The sequence below is a fragment of the Setaria viridis genome, chromosome 9 (assembly GCF_005286985.2).
Source record: "Setaria viridis chromosome 9, Setaria_viridis_v4.0, whole genome shotgun sequence".
Classification (NCBI taxonomy): domain Eukaryota; kingdom Viridiplantae; phylum Streptophyta; class Magnoliopsida; order Poales; family Poaceae; genus Setaria; species Setaria viridis.
The window spans coordinates 13,207,336-13,223,720 of NC_048271.2; the positions used below are offsets into that span (position 1 = coordinate 13,207,336).

General features: G+C 47.6%; 2 protein-coding genes across 2 annotated transcripts; both read right to left on the bottom strand.

Moving 5' to 3' along the window:
* Positions 1-1,186: 1,186 nt before the first annotated feature.
* LOC140221093 (uncharacterized) lies at positions 1,187-2,131 on the bottom strand. Its single transcript, XM_072290422.1, has 2 exons — positions 1,796-2,131; positions 1,187-1,714 (listed from the first exon to the last, which is right to left on the bottom strand). The coding sequence occupies exons 1-2, from the start codon at positions 2,129-2,131 to the stop codon at positions 1,187-1,189; spliced, it is 864 nt and encodes a 287-aa protein (XP_072146523.1).
* Positions 2,132-2,419: 288 nt separating this feature from the next.
* Positions 2,420-3,842, bottom strand: LOC117835295 (protein ALP1-like). The gene is made up of 3 exons (XM_034714657.2): positions 3,260-3,842; positions 2,947-3,172; positions 2,420-2,865 (listed from the first exon to the last, which is right to left on the bottom strand). The coding sequence occupies exons 1-3, from the start codon at positions 3,767-3,769 to the stop codon at positions 2,420-2,422; spliced, it is 1,182 nt and encodes a 393-aa protein (XP_034570548.2). The 5' UTR covers positions 3,770-3,842.
* Positions 3,843-16,385: the final 12,543 nt, after the last annotated feature.

Sequence of the window (16,385 nt, forward strand, 5' to 3'; positions counted from 1 at the left end):
AGCGTCGAAGAAACTGAAAAAGAAAAGGAAAACACCAGAGAGTGGAACGGATTGTGGCGTGTCATATACTGATGGATGCTTCTCTGCGTGACGTATCTAATTGCGGCGAGCAATAGGTTGACGCCCTGTTGACTACGAATTGCCGTGGTATAGTGTAGCACAAGCCCACAAGATCTCAACAAGTGCTGCGTTATCCGAAGAAATAAGATAAGAACACCCCCACAACTGAACTCCAGCAGCAAGCCACACGTAAAACGCAAGGCTTTTGGGGAACCCATTGCCATGACGTGCAGACAAGACAAGGGCATCCCGTGCTTGTGATCGCAGGCAGGATGGGCCACCCGGTGGCCCGGGTTAGCAGCCCGACAACGTGATTGGGTTTCTCTTGCTCAAGCTGGGTTTTAGCTTAGCACGTCGTCATCATCGTGTTCCCCGATCCAAAACAAAAGAGCATCAGCAACCGGTTCGCAGAGTGCAGGACACCTGTAAATTTAAACTTTCTTTTACAAAATCTGCGCATACCGATCAATTCCAGGAGAACAAGAACGCAAGCGCGGATGCTACGCGACGACTGGCATGCTAAAGCGGAGTAGTAATTTTAGGGTGCGTTTGGTTTTGGGACCATGCGGGTTGGGTTGGAGCCAACCCAGTTTTCTGGGTTGGAGTGAACCCAGTTCTTGTTTGGTTGCAGGGATGGGTTGGACCCAGTTTTTTGTTTGATTATGGGATAAAGTGGGTTGGAGTGGTTCCATCTCTTGTTTGGTTGGAGGATGAGGGTTTCACAATGAATAAGCTCACCTTCTTGGTGAGATTACCCTAGCTGCCATAATTCATCAACAATATAGACATCAACCTGCTACTGCTCACATTCTAGCACTGTTATTCTCTTGTGAAAAATTGCCGTTAATATTAAACCATGGTACTGCTTAATTTAAAAAGAAGAAAGATATTCCAAATGATGGATGAAAATAACAACATATACCAAGTTCAAGCCTTACATACATACACCAAAAGTTCATCAGTCTTGAGCAACGTCAATGGCCAGTGATAGCCTTACATATACCAAGTTCAAGGCAATACAATATCAGCCATCAAGTTGAAGCTTACATAATATAAATTCAGAACTTAGACACTAATTCATGATCAAGTTTTAACAAAAGAAACATCCTACTCATTGAAATCACTCTTACATTCCAGGGAACTTCTCAGCGATGAACATTGTGACCCAATTTAACTTGTGCTCGAATGGCAAGTTATAGAAAGCTTTGCCAATGTGAGGATTGCTCACCAAATGAGCATAGTAGAAGGATATGTGTGCTGAATTAAAACCAGGAAGTTGGTTCAAGACATCAAATAGGTCAGGTGGCAGCTCATTATCAGGTTTAGCTACCATTTTTATGGCAGCGGCAAGGTTCTCACCTACACTTTTGAAGGCGGCAACCAGCCCATCCTCCTCCATTTCAGCTATCTTGGACTTCTTACTAGGTCTACTAGCAGAAGACGTTGCCCCTTGAGTGGTATGCCCCTCACTTGGACCATGCCCAGTAACCTCATCCCCCTCTTCTTGACTTTCACCCTCATCATCCTCTCTACCTAGAGGTGCACTTGAGTCTTTTGCAAAATTTCCAGTAGCCATTGTATTGCCAAATATTGCCGTCATCTCTCTATAGTGCAAGAGGGGCTTGTTCAAGTACTCAGCATCAGACTTGTGATCCTAGACAAGATGGAAAAATATGTTAATATAATCTAACACTTGTGAATGAATCAAGAACTAAGCAAAAGACAGTAAGGTTACCTGGACATGGCCGTTGTAGTGCTCCTCATCTAGTGTAATCATGCAGTTTTCTTCATCAAAGAGGGCACCACTCAACTTCTTCAATCTATTTATCTTTGCATACCTTTTCTGCCATGTTTTCAAATGATTCTTAACTTGCTCACCAGTGATCCTTGTGGTGAACTTCTCATTGATAACCCTAGCACAACCATTAAAAAGGTGCTTCTTAAATCCCTTTGATGTCTTCAAACCAGCAGCCACCAAATCATTTAGGTGAGAGAGCATTAAAGCCGACATTGCTGATGTCCACGTAGCATGCCCACTAGTCCCACCACACCCTTCAGCTACTTCCTCCATGGTTCTGCCACACAAAACCACAATCAGCACGAAAATGTATCCAAAATCAGCACCAAGATGTATCCACAATGTATGTTATCACCAGTTCAAAAACAGCACCAACATGTATCCACAATGTACATTATGACCAACACAAAATCAGCACCAACATGTAGCCCAAATACACATTACCATCACAAATTACATAAAATTCAGCAAGGAACATGTTCATACAAATATTATTCAACATCAACAAAGAAAGGTTTAATATGTTATACAACCGAAAGAAATTCAAGTTTGATACAAATATTAGTTAACATTGTTGTTTTGACGGTCTGCCCACATCTGATCTGCTATTTGTTGCCTGAAATTAACCATGGCAGCATGCTCATGTGTTTGGCCAATGCGTGTGGAAGCATGGTTGTAGCTTGCCCAATTAGTATCCTCTGTGAAGAACTCATCACGCCCATCTTGTATAACCCAATTGTGAATAATGCAACAAGCACAAACAATATCTACTTGTGTTGGAAAAGGAAAGAATGGTGTAGCATCATCAAGAATTTTGAATCTCCTCTTTAGTGCCCCAAATGCTCTCTCTACTGTGACACGTAGTGATGAGTGCCTAAGGTTGAACAATTCCTTCTCATTTTGCACTGGATTACTTCCCCATTCGTTTAAGTGGTACCGAACTCCACGAAAGGGGGGCAAAAATCCTGGTTTGGCTCCATATCCAGCATCGACTAGGTAGAATTTTCCTATCATTTGATATACAGTTTGGTCATAATACTATAGACTGAAATGTGTATGTAAAAGTTGAGAGTTTACTACTCTATTACCTTGTGGGACACGAAGGCCATTCTCACGTTCTAAAGCATCACGTAAAACTAGAGCATCATGTGCAGCCCCTTCCCAACCAGCCAACACATAGGTGAACTGTAGATCAAAATCTACAGCTGCCATTACATTTTGTGTGCAAAAGGATTTCCTACCGCGAAAGGCATGCTCAATATTCTTAGGAACAGATGCTCTCACATGAGTACCATCAATAGCTCCAATACAGTCCTAATTTTTTCAAAAAGGTAAAAATTAGGGACCATATGATGTTAGATTAATAGAAAAGTCAAAACAAAACAGGGATAAGCCTCACACCTTAAAGTAAGGATCCCATCTGTTGTCCCCTGCAATTTTGCTTGGAGTGTCCAAAGACGGGGGCCTAATTAGTTCCCCTCGCAGCTCTCCAATAGCACGGAGTACTTTGTTGAAATAGCGGCTAACTGTTTCCCCCGATCTATCAAAATTAGTTCCAACTAACCTATTCCTAAGGTTATGTCCCACTGTATTTAGAAACATACCCACCTGCTGCTCAACACACAAGTGACATGTATCTTGAAGCAAACCACGTTCTCTAAAAAGATTGCAAAATCGAAAAAACTTGCCTCTATTCAGTCTTAACATGTTCAAGCAAGTTGTGTCATCCTTCCAAATTTTATTATTTAGATAATCTACTCTCATCCTATCCCTTGCCTCCATAGGCCCATAGGTAATACCAACCCTTCTGGCACATCGTTTACGTTTTCTAGATTGAATAATCACCGCCATCATTGACAACAACATGTATGCAGCAGTAGCACAAGTTACAATCTTGGTCCTCTTATCCATCTACAATACAACAATAAAAGAAACACTTGTTCTTAGAGGCAATTGAACCAGGATGTCATGCTACTGGACTATTTATTCAATTCAATCCATAATACTATCAACCAGTACCATTCAACTCAATTCAATAAATATGAACCAACATAAATATGGTGGTGCACGGTTTCAACCTTTGAGAGAAGGAGACGCGGCGCCGGCGGATGGTACGGGCGGCGACGCTTGGCAGATCCGGCGCTTGGCTCCGGTGGCGAAGCTTCACAGGGGCGGCAGCAAGCTAGGGGCGCGGCGCGTCGGTCAGGGGCGGCGTCGGTCAGGGGGCCGCCCACCACGGACGGCGTCGGTCAGGGGGCCGGCCACCACGGACGGCGTCGGTCAGGGGGCCGCCCACCACGACGGCAGCGGACGGCGCCGGTCACGGGCCGCCGCCCGCCACGGACGGCAGCGGACGGCGCCGGTCACGGGCCGCCGCCCGCCACGGACGGCAGCGGACGGCGCCGGTCACGGGCCGCCGCCCGCCACGGACGGCAGCGGACGGCGCCGGTCACGGGCCGCCGCCCGCCACGGACGGCAGCGGACGGCGCCGGTCACGGGCCGCCGCCCGCCACGGACGCTAGGGGAGCGGCGCCGGTCAGGGGCGGAGCCGCATCGGAGGGGCGGCGGCCCGTGACCGCTCCGGACCTAGCTTGGGGCGGCGCCGGAAGGGGACGGGGGCGCGGCGGCGGAAGGGGTCGGGGGCGCGGCGGCTGAAGAGGTCGGGGGCGGATCTGAGGGGCGGCGGAGCGGATGAGTCCCCGGCGGTGGATCTCAGGGACGGCGGCGGCTGAGGACGTCAGGGCGCGGCGGCGGACGTCACGGGCGCAGCGGACGTCACGGCCGGAGGTGGATCTGAAGGGCGGCGACGGTCAGGGGCGGCGGAGGGCTGGGCATCCCGATTTTCAGGGGCGGCGGCGGCGAGATCAAGGGAGAAGGTGAGGGGAACAGCGGGCGGTGGATGGGGGCTGGCGCGGCGTATGCTACGGGCGGCGGCGAAGGTGGGTGAGGCGGCGGATGGGGGCTCCGGCGGAGGAGGTCAGGGCGGCGGGGTTGGAGCCGGGCGGTGCTGGCGTTGGGCTCGGGGGTGAGAGGAGGTGCGGTGAGAGGAGACGCGTGAGAAGATCTGGGTCGAAATGATCCGTTGGTTTTGGAGGAATCCCTTGGACCCGGATCTAATGGGAATATTCCCATGTGGGTTCGACCCAACCCAGTTCTCTTTTGAACCAAACGTGGGACGAAGGAGGTCCGACCCGTTCCGACCCGTTCCGACCCAGTAACCAAACACACGGTTACTGGGGGCATGGCATCATTCAGTATAGCACTGTGCGAGGCTTTGCTGCGTGCTGCCGTCGTCGGTCGCAGCTATCTTGAGGGCCCTGCCTGCCATCCACGATCCATGGACGGACGGACGGACCATGGGCGTGGCGACGATTCGATGAGCAGCCACAGACAGCATGGCAGGGTCCTGGCATGATGTGAAGTTAATGATTGTGCCGCAGGGATATGGCCAGGCATGACGTGATGCGACAGGTGCGTCCTCACGGATCCTGATGATTTGATTGCTCTGGATGAAGAACCCCAGCTATTTTTTAAGACCTCCCTACCTTTCTATTTATTCGAAATGGTGGCAGCACGCGTTACAAACTATATAAGGGGGTGTTTGATCCTGGAGCTAAAGTTTAGTCTGTGTCACATCGGATATTCGGATGCTAATTAGGAGGACTAAACATGAGCTAATTACAAAACTAATTGCAGAACCCCTAGGCTAAATCGCGAGACGAATCTATTAAGCCTAATTAATCCATCATTAGCGAATGTTTACTGTAGCACCATAGTGTCAAATCATGGACTAATTAGGCTTAATAGATTCGTCTCGTGATTTAGCCTAGGGGTTGTGAAATTGGTTTTGTAATTAGTCTATGTTTAATACTCCTAATTAGTGTCCAAACATTCGATGTGACAGGGACTAAAATTTAGTCCGGGGATCCAAACACCCCCTAAATCAAGCTCCTAGCCAGCATCCCTGCATCGATGTTGGATGTTCTACTTTCGTGCACAACCTCAATAACTTCAAATCTTCCTCTCCCTGCATTGATCTCCCGAATGATCTGTTCATAGCTGCCCCCTTGGAGATTCTTGACGACACTAGCATAATCACCCACCAGCCTGAATTTTTGAATGAGTAGGTCGCTTGCTGGTGCTAGGCCTTCCCTGCATGCCAACACTTCTGCTGTCTCGGTGTCTGTGACCCCTTTAGTACCACAGCTGATGCTCCAACAAAAACGCCAACAACACTTCGCGCCACTGCCACTGCCACTGCTGCCGTGTTCGAGATTTTGGATATGGCCGCATCAACATTGATTTTAGCAAAACCATGCGGAGGGGGTATGCACTTCGGAATCTGAATCTGTCCCTGTTCTTGTTGCAACTTTGGGCTTGATTTCAACATCTCCAATTCTGTTATAAACCGTTCCACAAAATAATGTGTCGACATCGGACTTTGGAATATATTCTCATGAATTGCCTTGCACCGTGCATGCCACACTGCACGCAATCTCACGACCACCCGTATAAGTTTATCATGTGGCAGTACCTCTATCACCTCCTTCAGCCAACCTCGGGTGTCTCGATTCTGTGCCTAACCCAAAACTTATGTAATGTCATCGTATTCCAGTGCCCAGACACACCTGGACATGTTGCACTCTAGCAATGAATGTCTCCATGAGCCCAAGGCTTCACAAAAGCCACCACAACTATTCGGAGCCATGTTCCTATGGTGGCGCACGTCACCTATTAGGATAGAATGGGGAGCAAGCCTCCATAAGAACATGCGAATCTTTGATGGCACCTTGACCTTCCACAGGTCAGTCCATTCCTTCTCCACTGCGCGTGTATCCAACCTCGCAGTTGTGCTATCCAACCAAGCTGTTCTAGCTCCTTTTGTTGCGTACCAACATTCTGTAGGCAGATCTGGCAGAGAAAATGCCAGTCCTCTCGTAATGCCATGCCCAGAAATCATCCCTTCCATCTGAGCTAAGAGGGATATTTATGATAACTTCTATGTCCATTAGAGTGAAGAAAAGATTTACCTTGTGGCAGTTCCAAGTCCCCGATGTCTGATCAATGAGATCACTGACTAGCTGTGGAGGATTATTTCCGATGCAACACACATGACGTAACATTCAGTCCCTTGGCAGCCAATTCATGCTCCAGATATGTGTTTCCTCACCATTGCCAATCCTGCGAATGATCCCTTGCTTGAGTACCTCTTTGCCATCAAAAATTGCTCACCACACCCTTGATGGTGACTCACTACTTCAGCATCCAAGAAATCTCCATCAGGAAAGTAGACTGCTTTTAGGATTCGTACACTAAGTGAACCTGGTTCTTGCGTAATTCTCCAAGCTTGCCTCGCTAGCAATGCTAGATTAAACATTTCAATGTCCCTAAACCCCAGGCCACCTGTGCATTTAGGTTTAGTTATGTCATCCCATGCTACCCAGCATGTCCTACGTTTCCCTTCCTTACCCTCCCACCAAAAGCTTCGAAGTAGCCCATCAATATGTTTCACAGTCCTCTCGAGAGCTTGAAGCAAGACATGGAGTAGGTCGGTATAGCTTGGGCTACTGCTTTGATAAACACTTTTTCCCTCCTAACGATAACATCTGCTCCATCCAGCCCTGCACTCGCTTTCACACTCGATCCTTCAGGTACTTAAATGCACCATTTGTTGAACTGCCTACATTGGTAGGCATCCCTAGATATTTCTCACTTAGAGCTTCATTATTAACCTCTAAAATATTCTTTATTTCTGCTCTTAAGCTTCCTGAGCACCCCTTAGCAAAGTGTATAGATGACTTGTCCATATTCACTTGTTTCCCTGACGCCTTGCAGTACACTTGTAACACATTCTTAACTTCCTCCGCACTCTCCCTATTCACTTTGAAGAACAGCAGACTGTCACCGCAAAGAGTAAGTGACTCACTACCGTAGCCGATAGAGCCACCTTGATACCATTAAGTTGCGTTGACTAAACTCATGATTTTAACAGGCACGAAAGGTCCTCTGCTGCCAACAAAAAGAGGTAGGGCGAGATTGGATCCCCTTGACGAATACCCCTTGAGGGTTTAAAACCTTCCATCCGTTCACCATTGAAAAGCATCAAGAATGAAACCGCGGTCACCATTCTCATAATCGACTCCACCCAGATTCGGTGAAAACTAAGCCGTATCATGACTGACCATAGATAATCCCACTCTACTCGGTCGAACGCTTTCCTCATGTCCAGCTTTAGGGCACAACACCTACTATCTTGAGCTCGCTTCTTCTTCATAAAATGCATGCACTCATAAGCTGTAATGATGTTATCTGTGATCAGTCGCACAGGGACAAAAGCAGATTGCTCTTCAACTATAATTTCCGGCAATATTCTCCTCAATCTATTTGCCAACACCTTGGAACCGATCTTGTATATCACATTGCAGTGGCTGATCGGTCGAAATTGACCAAGCTCTTCTCGTTGACCCACCTTGAGAATTAATACAATGCAAGTATTATTTATGCTTGATGGATCATCTTCTCCCAATAACACCCTTAAAACAACTAATGTTACTTCCTCACCACATAGATCCCAATGACGCTGGAAAAAATGTGCTGGAAAATTGTTCGGCCATGGTGCTTTGGTTGGAAATATTTGGAACAAAGCAACCTTAACTTCTTCCTCGCTAAAAGGCAGGAGTAACCGACTGTTCATCTCTGCTGTGACCTTAACTGGGACCGTGTCCAAAACACGTTCCATATCCTCTGTCCTTTCTGACGTATACAGATCCTTATAAAAGGTTGACGCCATAATTCCCATCTCCTTCTTATTTTCTGTAAATTGATCATCTAGCTTCCGTAGCTTCACTATCTTATTCTTCTTTTTTTCATTGACTTGCTCGCAAGTGAAAAAACTTTGTATTCTTATCACCAGTCGTAAGCCACAATATTATCGAACGTTGTTGCCACATAATTTCCTCTCAATTGTGCAATTCAACAATTCTGCCCGATATCTTGATCTCTGCATGTGATGGGCGGGTCGTAGCTGGGTCAGATCGCAACCTCTCGAGATCCTCATTCAGCTTCTTCAGTTCTTGTCTAACATGGGCAAAAGACTGTGTTTCCCATGCACCAAGGCGTCCAAATACAACAGTTAGTTTTGCCTCCAACTCCTTGAGCGTGCTCACTTTGCCCTCGCCCAGCCATGTCTGTGCCATCATAGGGAAAAAATCTTGATGTGATTCCCACATTAGTTCATACCTGAATGCTTTCTTCTTCCATCGTCGGCGGCAACAATTAGTATTATGTCCCCATCTCAGCAAGATGGGATCATGATCTGAAGCCGCTGGCGTAAGGTGACTCACCTGCGCCCACAAGAACCTCGTACACCAATCTATAGTGGCAAGAACATGATCCAATCACACACGACAGAACATCCCGCCTGTCACCTTCTTCTCGAAAGTCCAACTGCGCCCTTCATAGCCAAGGTCATAAAGGCCGCATATATCCACCATCTCCCTGAACCCTTCGATCTGAGCACGGCTGCTCTCTTGAACTCCATTATGCTCGGACCTATGTAGGACTTCATTGAAATCACCTATACAAACCTAGGGTAAGGAAGATGTTGCTTTGATAAATTTGAGCATGTTCCCCATCTTGTGATGTTCTGAGACCTGCGCATACACACATGTCAATCTCCATGGATCACTCCCATCCTCTGTTACAATTGTATCAATATGGTATTGGGAGAACGGTAAAATTTGAACTCTTATTTTATTATTCCAAAAAATGCCTAATCCGCCACTGCGGCCAAAACTGCTTACAACAAATGCATTATCAAAACCAAGAGTAGTTTTCAGGCTCTCCACCCGTGCTTTGTGAACTTGAGTTTCTAAGACACACATCATCGAAGGGGCAACCCTCTTCGCTAACTTGCGAAGTTCCTTGACTATCGCGGTGTTGCCCAAACTTTGACAATTCTAGCTAAGGCAACTCATTGCTCCCGGCGGTCCTCCTTCTCAGAGTCTGCCATAGATGTGTTCGGAACCTCCTTCTCACTCTATGTGAGTTTTTCTTTTGTTTCTTCTTCTCTCTCGGCGAGATATACTTAGGTGGAGGAGGGGGCACCCCTGTCTCCACTTTGTTGCTTAGCTCTGCTGTCATGGAGAGTTGCTTCTTAGCTAACACCTCCCTGGCCCTGCCATGCTTCTCCTCCATGGGTTTAATAGGGCCGGTAGCAGTGTCACTAAGTTCCGCATCGGTTCCTTTATCCAAGCCCGCTTCCTCTAACGCTCGCTTCCTCGAACCTGAAACCATCATCCGATCCCACCTTCTTCTCCATCCAGACTCCTCCCCGTGGATATGGGCCCTAGCTACCCCGCCCTCTGCCTCTTCCCCTCACTGGGCAAGCTCCACGCTCTTCTTTGGGTCACTCGCGCTCCACACCTGTGTTCCTATGAACCCTGGGAGTTCCTGGACACCACGTCTCTTCAACCGCTATCATCCAGTTGCCAAACTGGAGATCCTTCTCTATGTATTACCCTGTGCCACACTCTAGATGAACATGTCCCATAAGACCACAGTGCAAGCAAAATCGAGGAATCTTCTCATATTTGACTTGTATCAAGATGATGTCCCGCCCCTCCGGCGTCAACATGACAAATCTCAAGAGCAGTCTCGACACTTCTATATTAACCCTCGTTCTATGGAAGTCACCTCCACAGTTGCTATGGCTCTCACTCTACCATTACCATGTCACCGATCTTGCTCGCCAATTGCTTCAAGATTGATTCCGTGCGGTACAGATGTGGAACTTTGTGTATCTGAACCCATGCAGGAACCACATGAGGCAAAACTGATGGAATCGCAGTAGATCCGTCGAATTCTTCCAGCATTAGTGCACACCCACGAAAAATCCATAGTCCTTATTCCATTATCCTCTTCCAATCACCTAGGCAAAAGGCTTGAATGACAAATATGTTCTTCCCAATTGGGCGAAAAGTCACCTCACGCGCCGTATTCCAAACTGATCTCATGGTCCACATCAACGAAGCTTCACTGAATTCTTTGACCGTCAGGAGCTTGGCCGCCGCCATCCACTTGACGTCCGGCAGGCTCTCCATGTCTTCCTTAGCCAGGAACACCCCCTCCTTCTCTGACTCACTAACACTACTAGAGAAAATGCCTCTACTACTGGTTGGGAACCCCCCTCTAGTACCAGTTGTGCAACCGGTACTGGAAATTCGGTACTAGAGGGGGGGGGGGGTCCTTTAATACCGGTTGAGATAACCGGTACTAAAGAGTATTAAAAAATTAAAAAAAATGAAATCACCCCTGCCGGCCTCGCCCCTCGCCGCCGGCCCCCGCCGTCGCCCGCCCCCACCTCCCGCTGCTGCCTGGCCCCTCCGCCCGCCTCCTCCCGGCCCTGCCGCCCCTCCACCTGAGCCCCCCCCCCCCCCGGCCGCCCTGAGACCACGGCCTCCACCCACCACCTGCCTCCGCCCGACCCTCCGCCCGAGCCCCCCCCCCACGCTGCCTGAGACCGCGCCCTCCCGCCGCCACAGCCACTAGCACTGCCGCCACCCGCCAGCCTGTGTGTTGCCACCGCTCCTCACTGCCACGAGTGAGGGGTGAGTGAAGGGGGGAGGGGAGGGGCAGCAGGAGAGGATGCACCGGCAGGAGAGGGAGAGAGGGAGAGGGCCGAGGAGAGGGAGCTCCGAGGAGAGCATAGGAAGAAGGAGGAAGGAGAGGGAGATGGGAGAGCCGGGGAGAGGGAGCCCGGGGAGAGGATAAGACCGTGTGCGCAAATCGATGGATAAGGTCGCGCGGTGGGAAACCTCTAGTACCGGGTGTAGGTTTCACCCGGTACTAAAGGTGACCCTTTATTATCGGGTGGAGCCTCCACCCAGTATTAATATATTTTAGGGGCACATTAGTACCGGGTGGAGTCCCCACCTGATACAAAAGGGGTCACGGGGGCTTTCTTGGGGACTATCCCTTAGGTCCGGTACTAATGCTAACATTAGTACCGAGCGCCCAAATTAAACTAGTACTGAGGCCGTGGATGAGAGGTCATTTTTCTAGTAGTGTGAGCTTCAACTTCTGCAGCAGTTCATCAACATCCGCATCGGTCCTCGTTGCCTTCCCTTTAGATGCATCCACCACCATCCTTCCGCCTAGAACCCTAGACCTGCTAAGGTCAGGTAGCTAACTATGTCAGTCCCTTTATCAACCCAAGCAGTGCAGTTTGGGGCAGATCGCAGAAGGATTCCAGCGTCAAAATCCTCCGCCGCCAGTAACGCCGACGGAATCACCGTAACCCTCAGCACCGAGGTCCCCACGCCCCAACTGACTAGTGGTGGTTGCAAGTTTCAGATAGAAGGCGTGGACGGATGCAAAACCTAGCTGAGCTGCCACCGTGGCATGCACGTGTATCCGCCACCAGCCCACGGCCCAGCCGTATCTGCCACCGTGGAAGCATGGCTCCATCAGCATGGGTCTTGCGAGTCGTGCCTCTCTTGTCCAGACTCTGGAGTGGATATGGTGTCGCGCTGGCCGTGACAGCTGACAAGTCAAAGACCACCGAGCGCACTAACGATCGCTAGGCAAAGCAAGACGATCTCTGGAGACACGCATGGTGATATGGGGGCGTATGGCGTTGCAAGTTGGAGGAAACTGCAGTGGAGGCACACAACGTTGCAGGCCGGAGGAAACTGCAGTGGAGGCACACAGCACAGGCCATGATGAGCAACACCATAGCTAGGCTGCCAACCAGAGACCGAGATATGGGATTCCTGGAGATTAGCACGCGCTGATATTAATCGCCCGGCGTATGTGTGTGCGTGGTGTGACCATGATGTACTGTACGTGACAAGTATTAGCACATTGCACGAGTGTGCGTGCCATATGTCGACACGTACGAGTTTGCTGGACACCGTTGTCCATCGCCCTCGCGCCGGCCGGCCAGCCTATTCATGTCGAGACGAGAGCGCACGTGTACCCATTCTAGATCTCGAGTAAGTGGCGTTATTAGTAGTGTCACTCGACATATGTCAGGTCAGGTAGATAGCGTGTGTTGGCCTGCAATGCAACCACCAAAAAGCAAGCTAAAGGAGGAGCCATTGGAGCAAAGTGCAGAGCCGCGCGCATCTCGGTTCTTCCTCACGATGTTAAGTTAGAGCATCTCCAACAGTCTCTCAATATCTCCCAATAACTAGTTAGTAGGGATATCCTGATATCCCTTTCATCATTATTAGGAGAATTGCTTTTGCAGTCTCCCAATAATCTTATCCCAATCCAACTACCGTATTGGGAGAGTCAACTCCTCCTTGAGTTGGGATGAATTATTAGGTTGTCACAATAATTATTGGGAAAAGGGAAAGGTAAGAGAGACTGTTGGAGCACTATTTTCTTATCAACTCTCCCAATATGGTAGGACCGCGTTAACCCGTGACCGGTCGCGCGCATGCGGACTACGCGATCCCCTCTGAACTCTGGAGACAGCATGTCTACAGGGCACCAGGAGCAATATACACAGACTTCACTTTCAAAACGACATCATGCTGATGTAGGCGAACATAATAACTTGTTTTTTCTTCAAATGATCATTACTCTCTCATCACGTGTCTATTTTCAAATTCGTTTTCACCATTACGATCTTTGTGATGAGATCTACAAAATAAGATCCATATTTGATATGTTTTGAAAACATTTTATATGACTGTCAACTTATATTGAATGTACAGTATTAACTTATATAAGACTGTGTAGCAACTTATGTTGTAATTTGGAGGTAGCAACTTGACTTGTTTATCTGTTAAAAAAATTGTAAACCACTATATAGCAACTTGTATTGTATCGTGTAAAACTTGCATGCCCAGTACCAACTTAACTTATACAATGAATTTGTATGAACTTATTACTATTAATTTATATAAAAATATATGATAATTTATTTAGAAACCATTTGGTAACTTATATAGATACTTCAGATGGGTAAGAACATTAGTAGCTTTGTTTAAAAAAAGGAACGTTAGTAGCTACACACTTAATTTAGAACTAGCTACTACACATTATCATAAATTGTCGGTATATAAAAACTATTTCAAAATATATGCATCATTGGTCTAGTTTTGCAGATCTCATGATAATGAACATAGTGGTACAAACAAAATTTAAAATAAATAGATAAAAAGAAAGTTATCGCATTTTTAAGAAGTCAAACAAATGAAAATTACGTTGGCCATGTCACCCTAAATTCCGCTCATAGGTTATGCAGGTCACCCAAGTTCTCCTGATGCGCAAACTAGCTTTTTATTACTCTGCTTATATGCACATGCAGACCAACAAATCCTGCATGCAGTCATGCTCCCACAAACCTCATGGGTCAGCCCATGGACATGCAACAGGCCGTGAGGGTCGCACGTTCGCCTCGAGCGCAACATGTCGCCATATAGATTTTTCCAATATGATAATTGGATTGAGGAAGTGAGACTGCTGGAGAGGCTCTGATTTTATCTTTTAACCACTTCCTAGGGTTCTCACGCTTGCCGTCACGTTCTGCTGTCACATGGCTTAACCTGGTTTCGGAGGTGTTTGGGAGACAAGGGCTAAACTTTAGTCCCTGTCACATCGAATGTTTGGACACTAATTAGAAGTATTAAGTATAGGCTAATTACAAAACTAATTGCATGACCCCTAGGATAAATCGCAAGACGAATCTATTAAGCCTAATTAGTTCATGATTTGATAATGTGGTGCTACATTAACCATTCGCTAATGATGGATTAATTAGGCTTAATAGATTTATCTCACGATTTAGTATAGGGGTTCTGCTATTAGTTTTATAATTAGCTCATGTTTAGTCCTTCTAATTTAGTATTCGAACATCCGATGTGATAGGGCCTTCTTAGTACTACGCGGTGGCTATGTTAAGCGCTGACCGTTCAGAGTGCATACGGCCAGCCCGGCTGCCACGCTACAGTCAGTTGTCAGTAAGATTTGAATGGGGGGTACGCAGTCGAGGTCGAGCTGATCGACCAGCTGCACACCAGTACATGCACGTCGCAGGGCTTTGACAAGCTGTGCAGTGCTCCATCGAGAGCTACCTAGCTGAAGCCTCATCGGCTTCAAAACCATTGGAACTGTTCGTGACAGTGCGAGAGATATTGCGAGCGCTGTAGCCTCTGCAGCTGCTCGGCTCAGGCCCCGGTGGCCCAGGCCCATGCGGTCATCATGCCACCTGACTTCTTGCTCTGTTGGCTGGCCGCCGAGCGATGGTTCGCCAGTCATCCATCGATGGGTTCGGCACTCCTCGTTGCTCCATGCTGCAAACTTGCAAGTGGGATTGCAATGCTCTAACACGACCACAAGGACAGGTTAAAAGAGATCAGCCCAGCCCGTGTCCACTCGACGTGTTAATGGACGAGAGGTTTGTGCCACGCTGAACAGAGCACGACCAACACTACGCTTGTTGAGTCGCGTGCTCTCACAAAGTCACAAAATGTATGTGAAACAACAAAAGAAGCCACCTATTGTAGAGCAATTTTAGAAAATATATTGGAATCCTCTCTGTAATATTAATTTGGACATCATACAACCCCTCCCGAGACCTGGTCCACCGCGCTCTCTGTCACGTATAAACGCTACGCCATGCTCACCCACCCTCCGGCTTGTGCTTGTAACTCAAGCGCCTATGCCCACCATGTAAACACTCACTGTTGGCGGCTCGGTCCCTAGCTTTTTGAACGAAATGTTTAGTCGCCCCTGTTGCTTCTTAAAAGAATTAATTTGGACGTCCAGTGATCCATGACGGTAGTGTCACCTATAGACATGCGAATTGATGTGAGAGTACGGTGAGAGGTACACACGCCCCCTTCCAAACTTAGGGGGTGTTTGGATACTCTGTGCTAAACTTTAGCATCTATCACATCGGATGTTTGATACTAATTAGGAGTATTAAATATAGTCTAATTATAAAACTAATTGCACAGATGGAGTCTAATTCGCGAGACGAATCTATTAAGCCTAATTAGTCCATGATTTGACAATGTGGTGCTACAGTAACCATTTGCTAATGATGGATTAATTAGCTTTAATAGATTCGTCTCGCGAATTAGACTCCATCTGTGCAATTAGTTTTATAATTAGCTCATATTTAGTCCTCCTAATTAGCATCCGAACATTGGATGTGACCCTGCCAAAGTTTAGCCCCTCGTATCAAACACCCGCTTATTTGTTAATGTTCCACTATTCCACTATGGTCAAATGATCTATTTAGCTCTATCCACTAGGGAACCTCTCCACAGAATCTGATAAGAAGTGGAGCGGATGGAGCGCTGCCCTTTTTTCCGAAAACAAAAGAGTCCTTCAATTGAAGGCGTAGAGGTATGTATACCCCATTCATCATATGGACATTATCCACGTTCCCTTCACGATATCTTAAGGTCACCAATCGATCTTTCTACCGGAATACAGTACAATAGTTCATCAACTCATACTCCCGCACCGACTAATAATTTTAAAAATTATAGTTATTTAAAATTTAGAT

Coding starts and splice junctions, on each gene's coding strand:
- LOC140221093 (XM_072290422.1), bottom strand. CDS start 2,131: ATGGAGGAAGTAGCTGAAGGGTGTGGTGGGACTAGTGGGCATGCTACG. Junction 1,715..1,795: donor ACTACAACGGCCATGTCCAG/GTAACCTTACTG, acceptor CATCTTGTCTAG/GATCACAAGTCTGATGCTGA.
- LOC117835295 (XM_034714657.2), bottom strand. CDS start 3,769: ATGGATAAGAGGACCAAGATTGTAACTTGTGCTACTGCTGCATACATG. Junction 3,173..3,259: donor GATGGGATCCTTACTTTAAG/GTGTGAGGCTTA, acceptor TGAAAAAATTAG/GACTGTATTGGAGCTATTGA. Junction 2,866..2,946: donor TGGCCTTCGTGTCCCACAAG/GTAATAGAGTAG, acceptor ATCAAATGATAG/GAAAATTCTACCTAGTCGAT.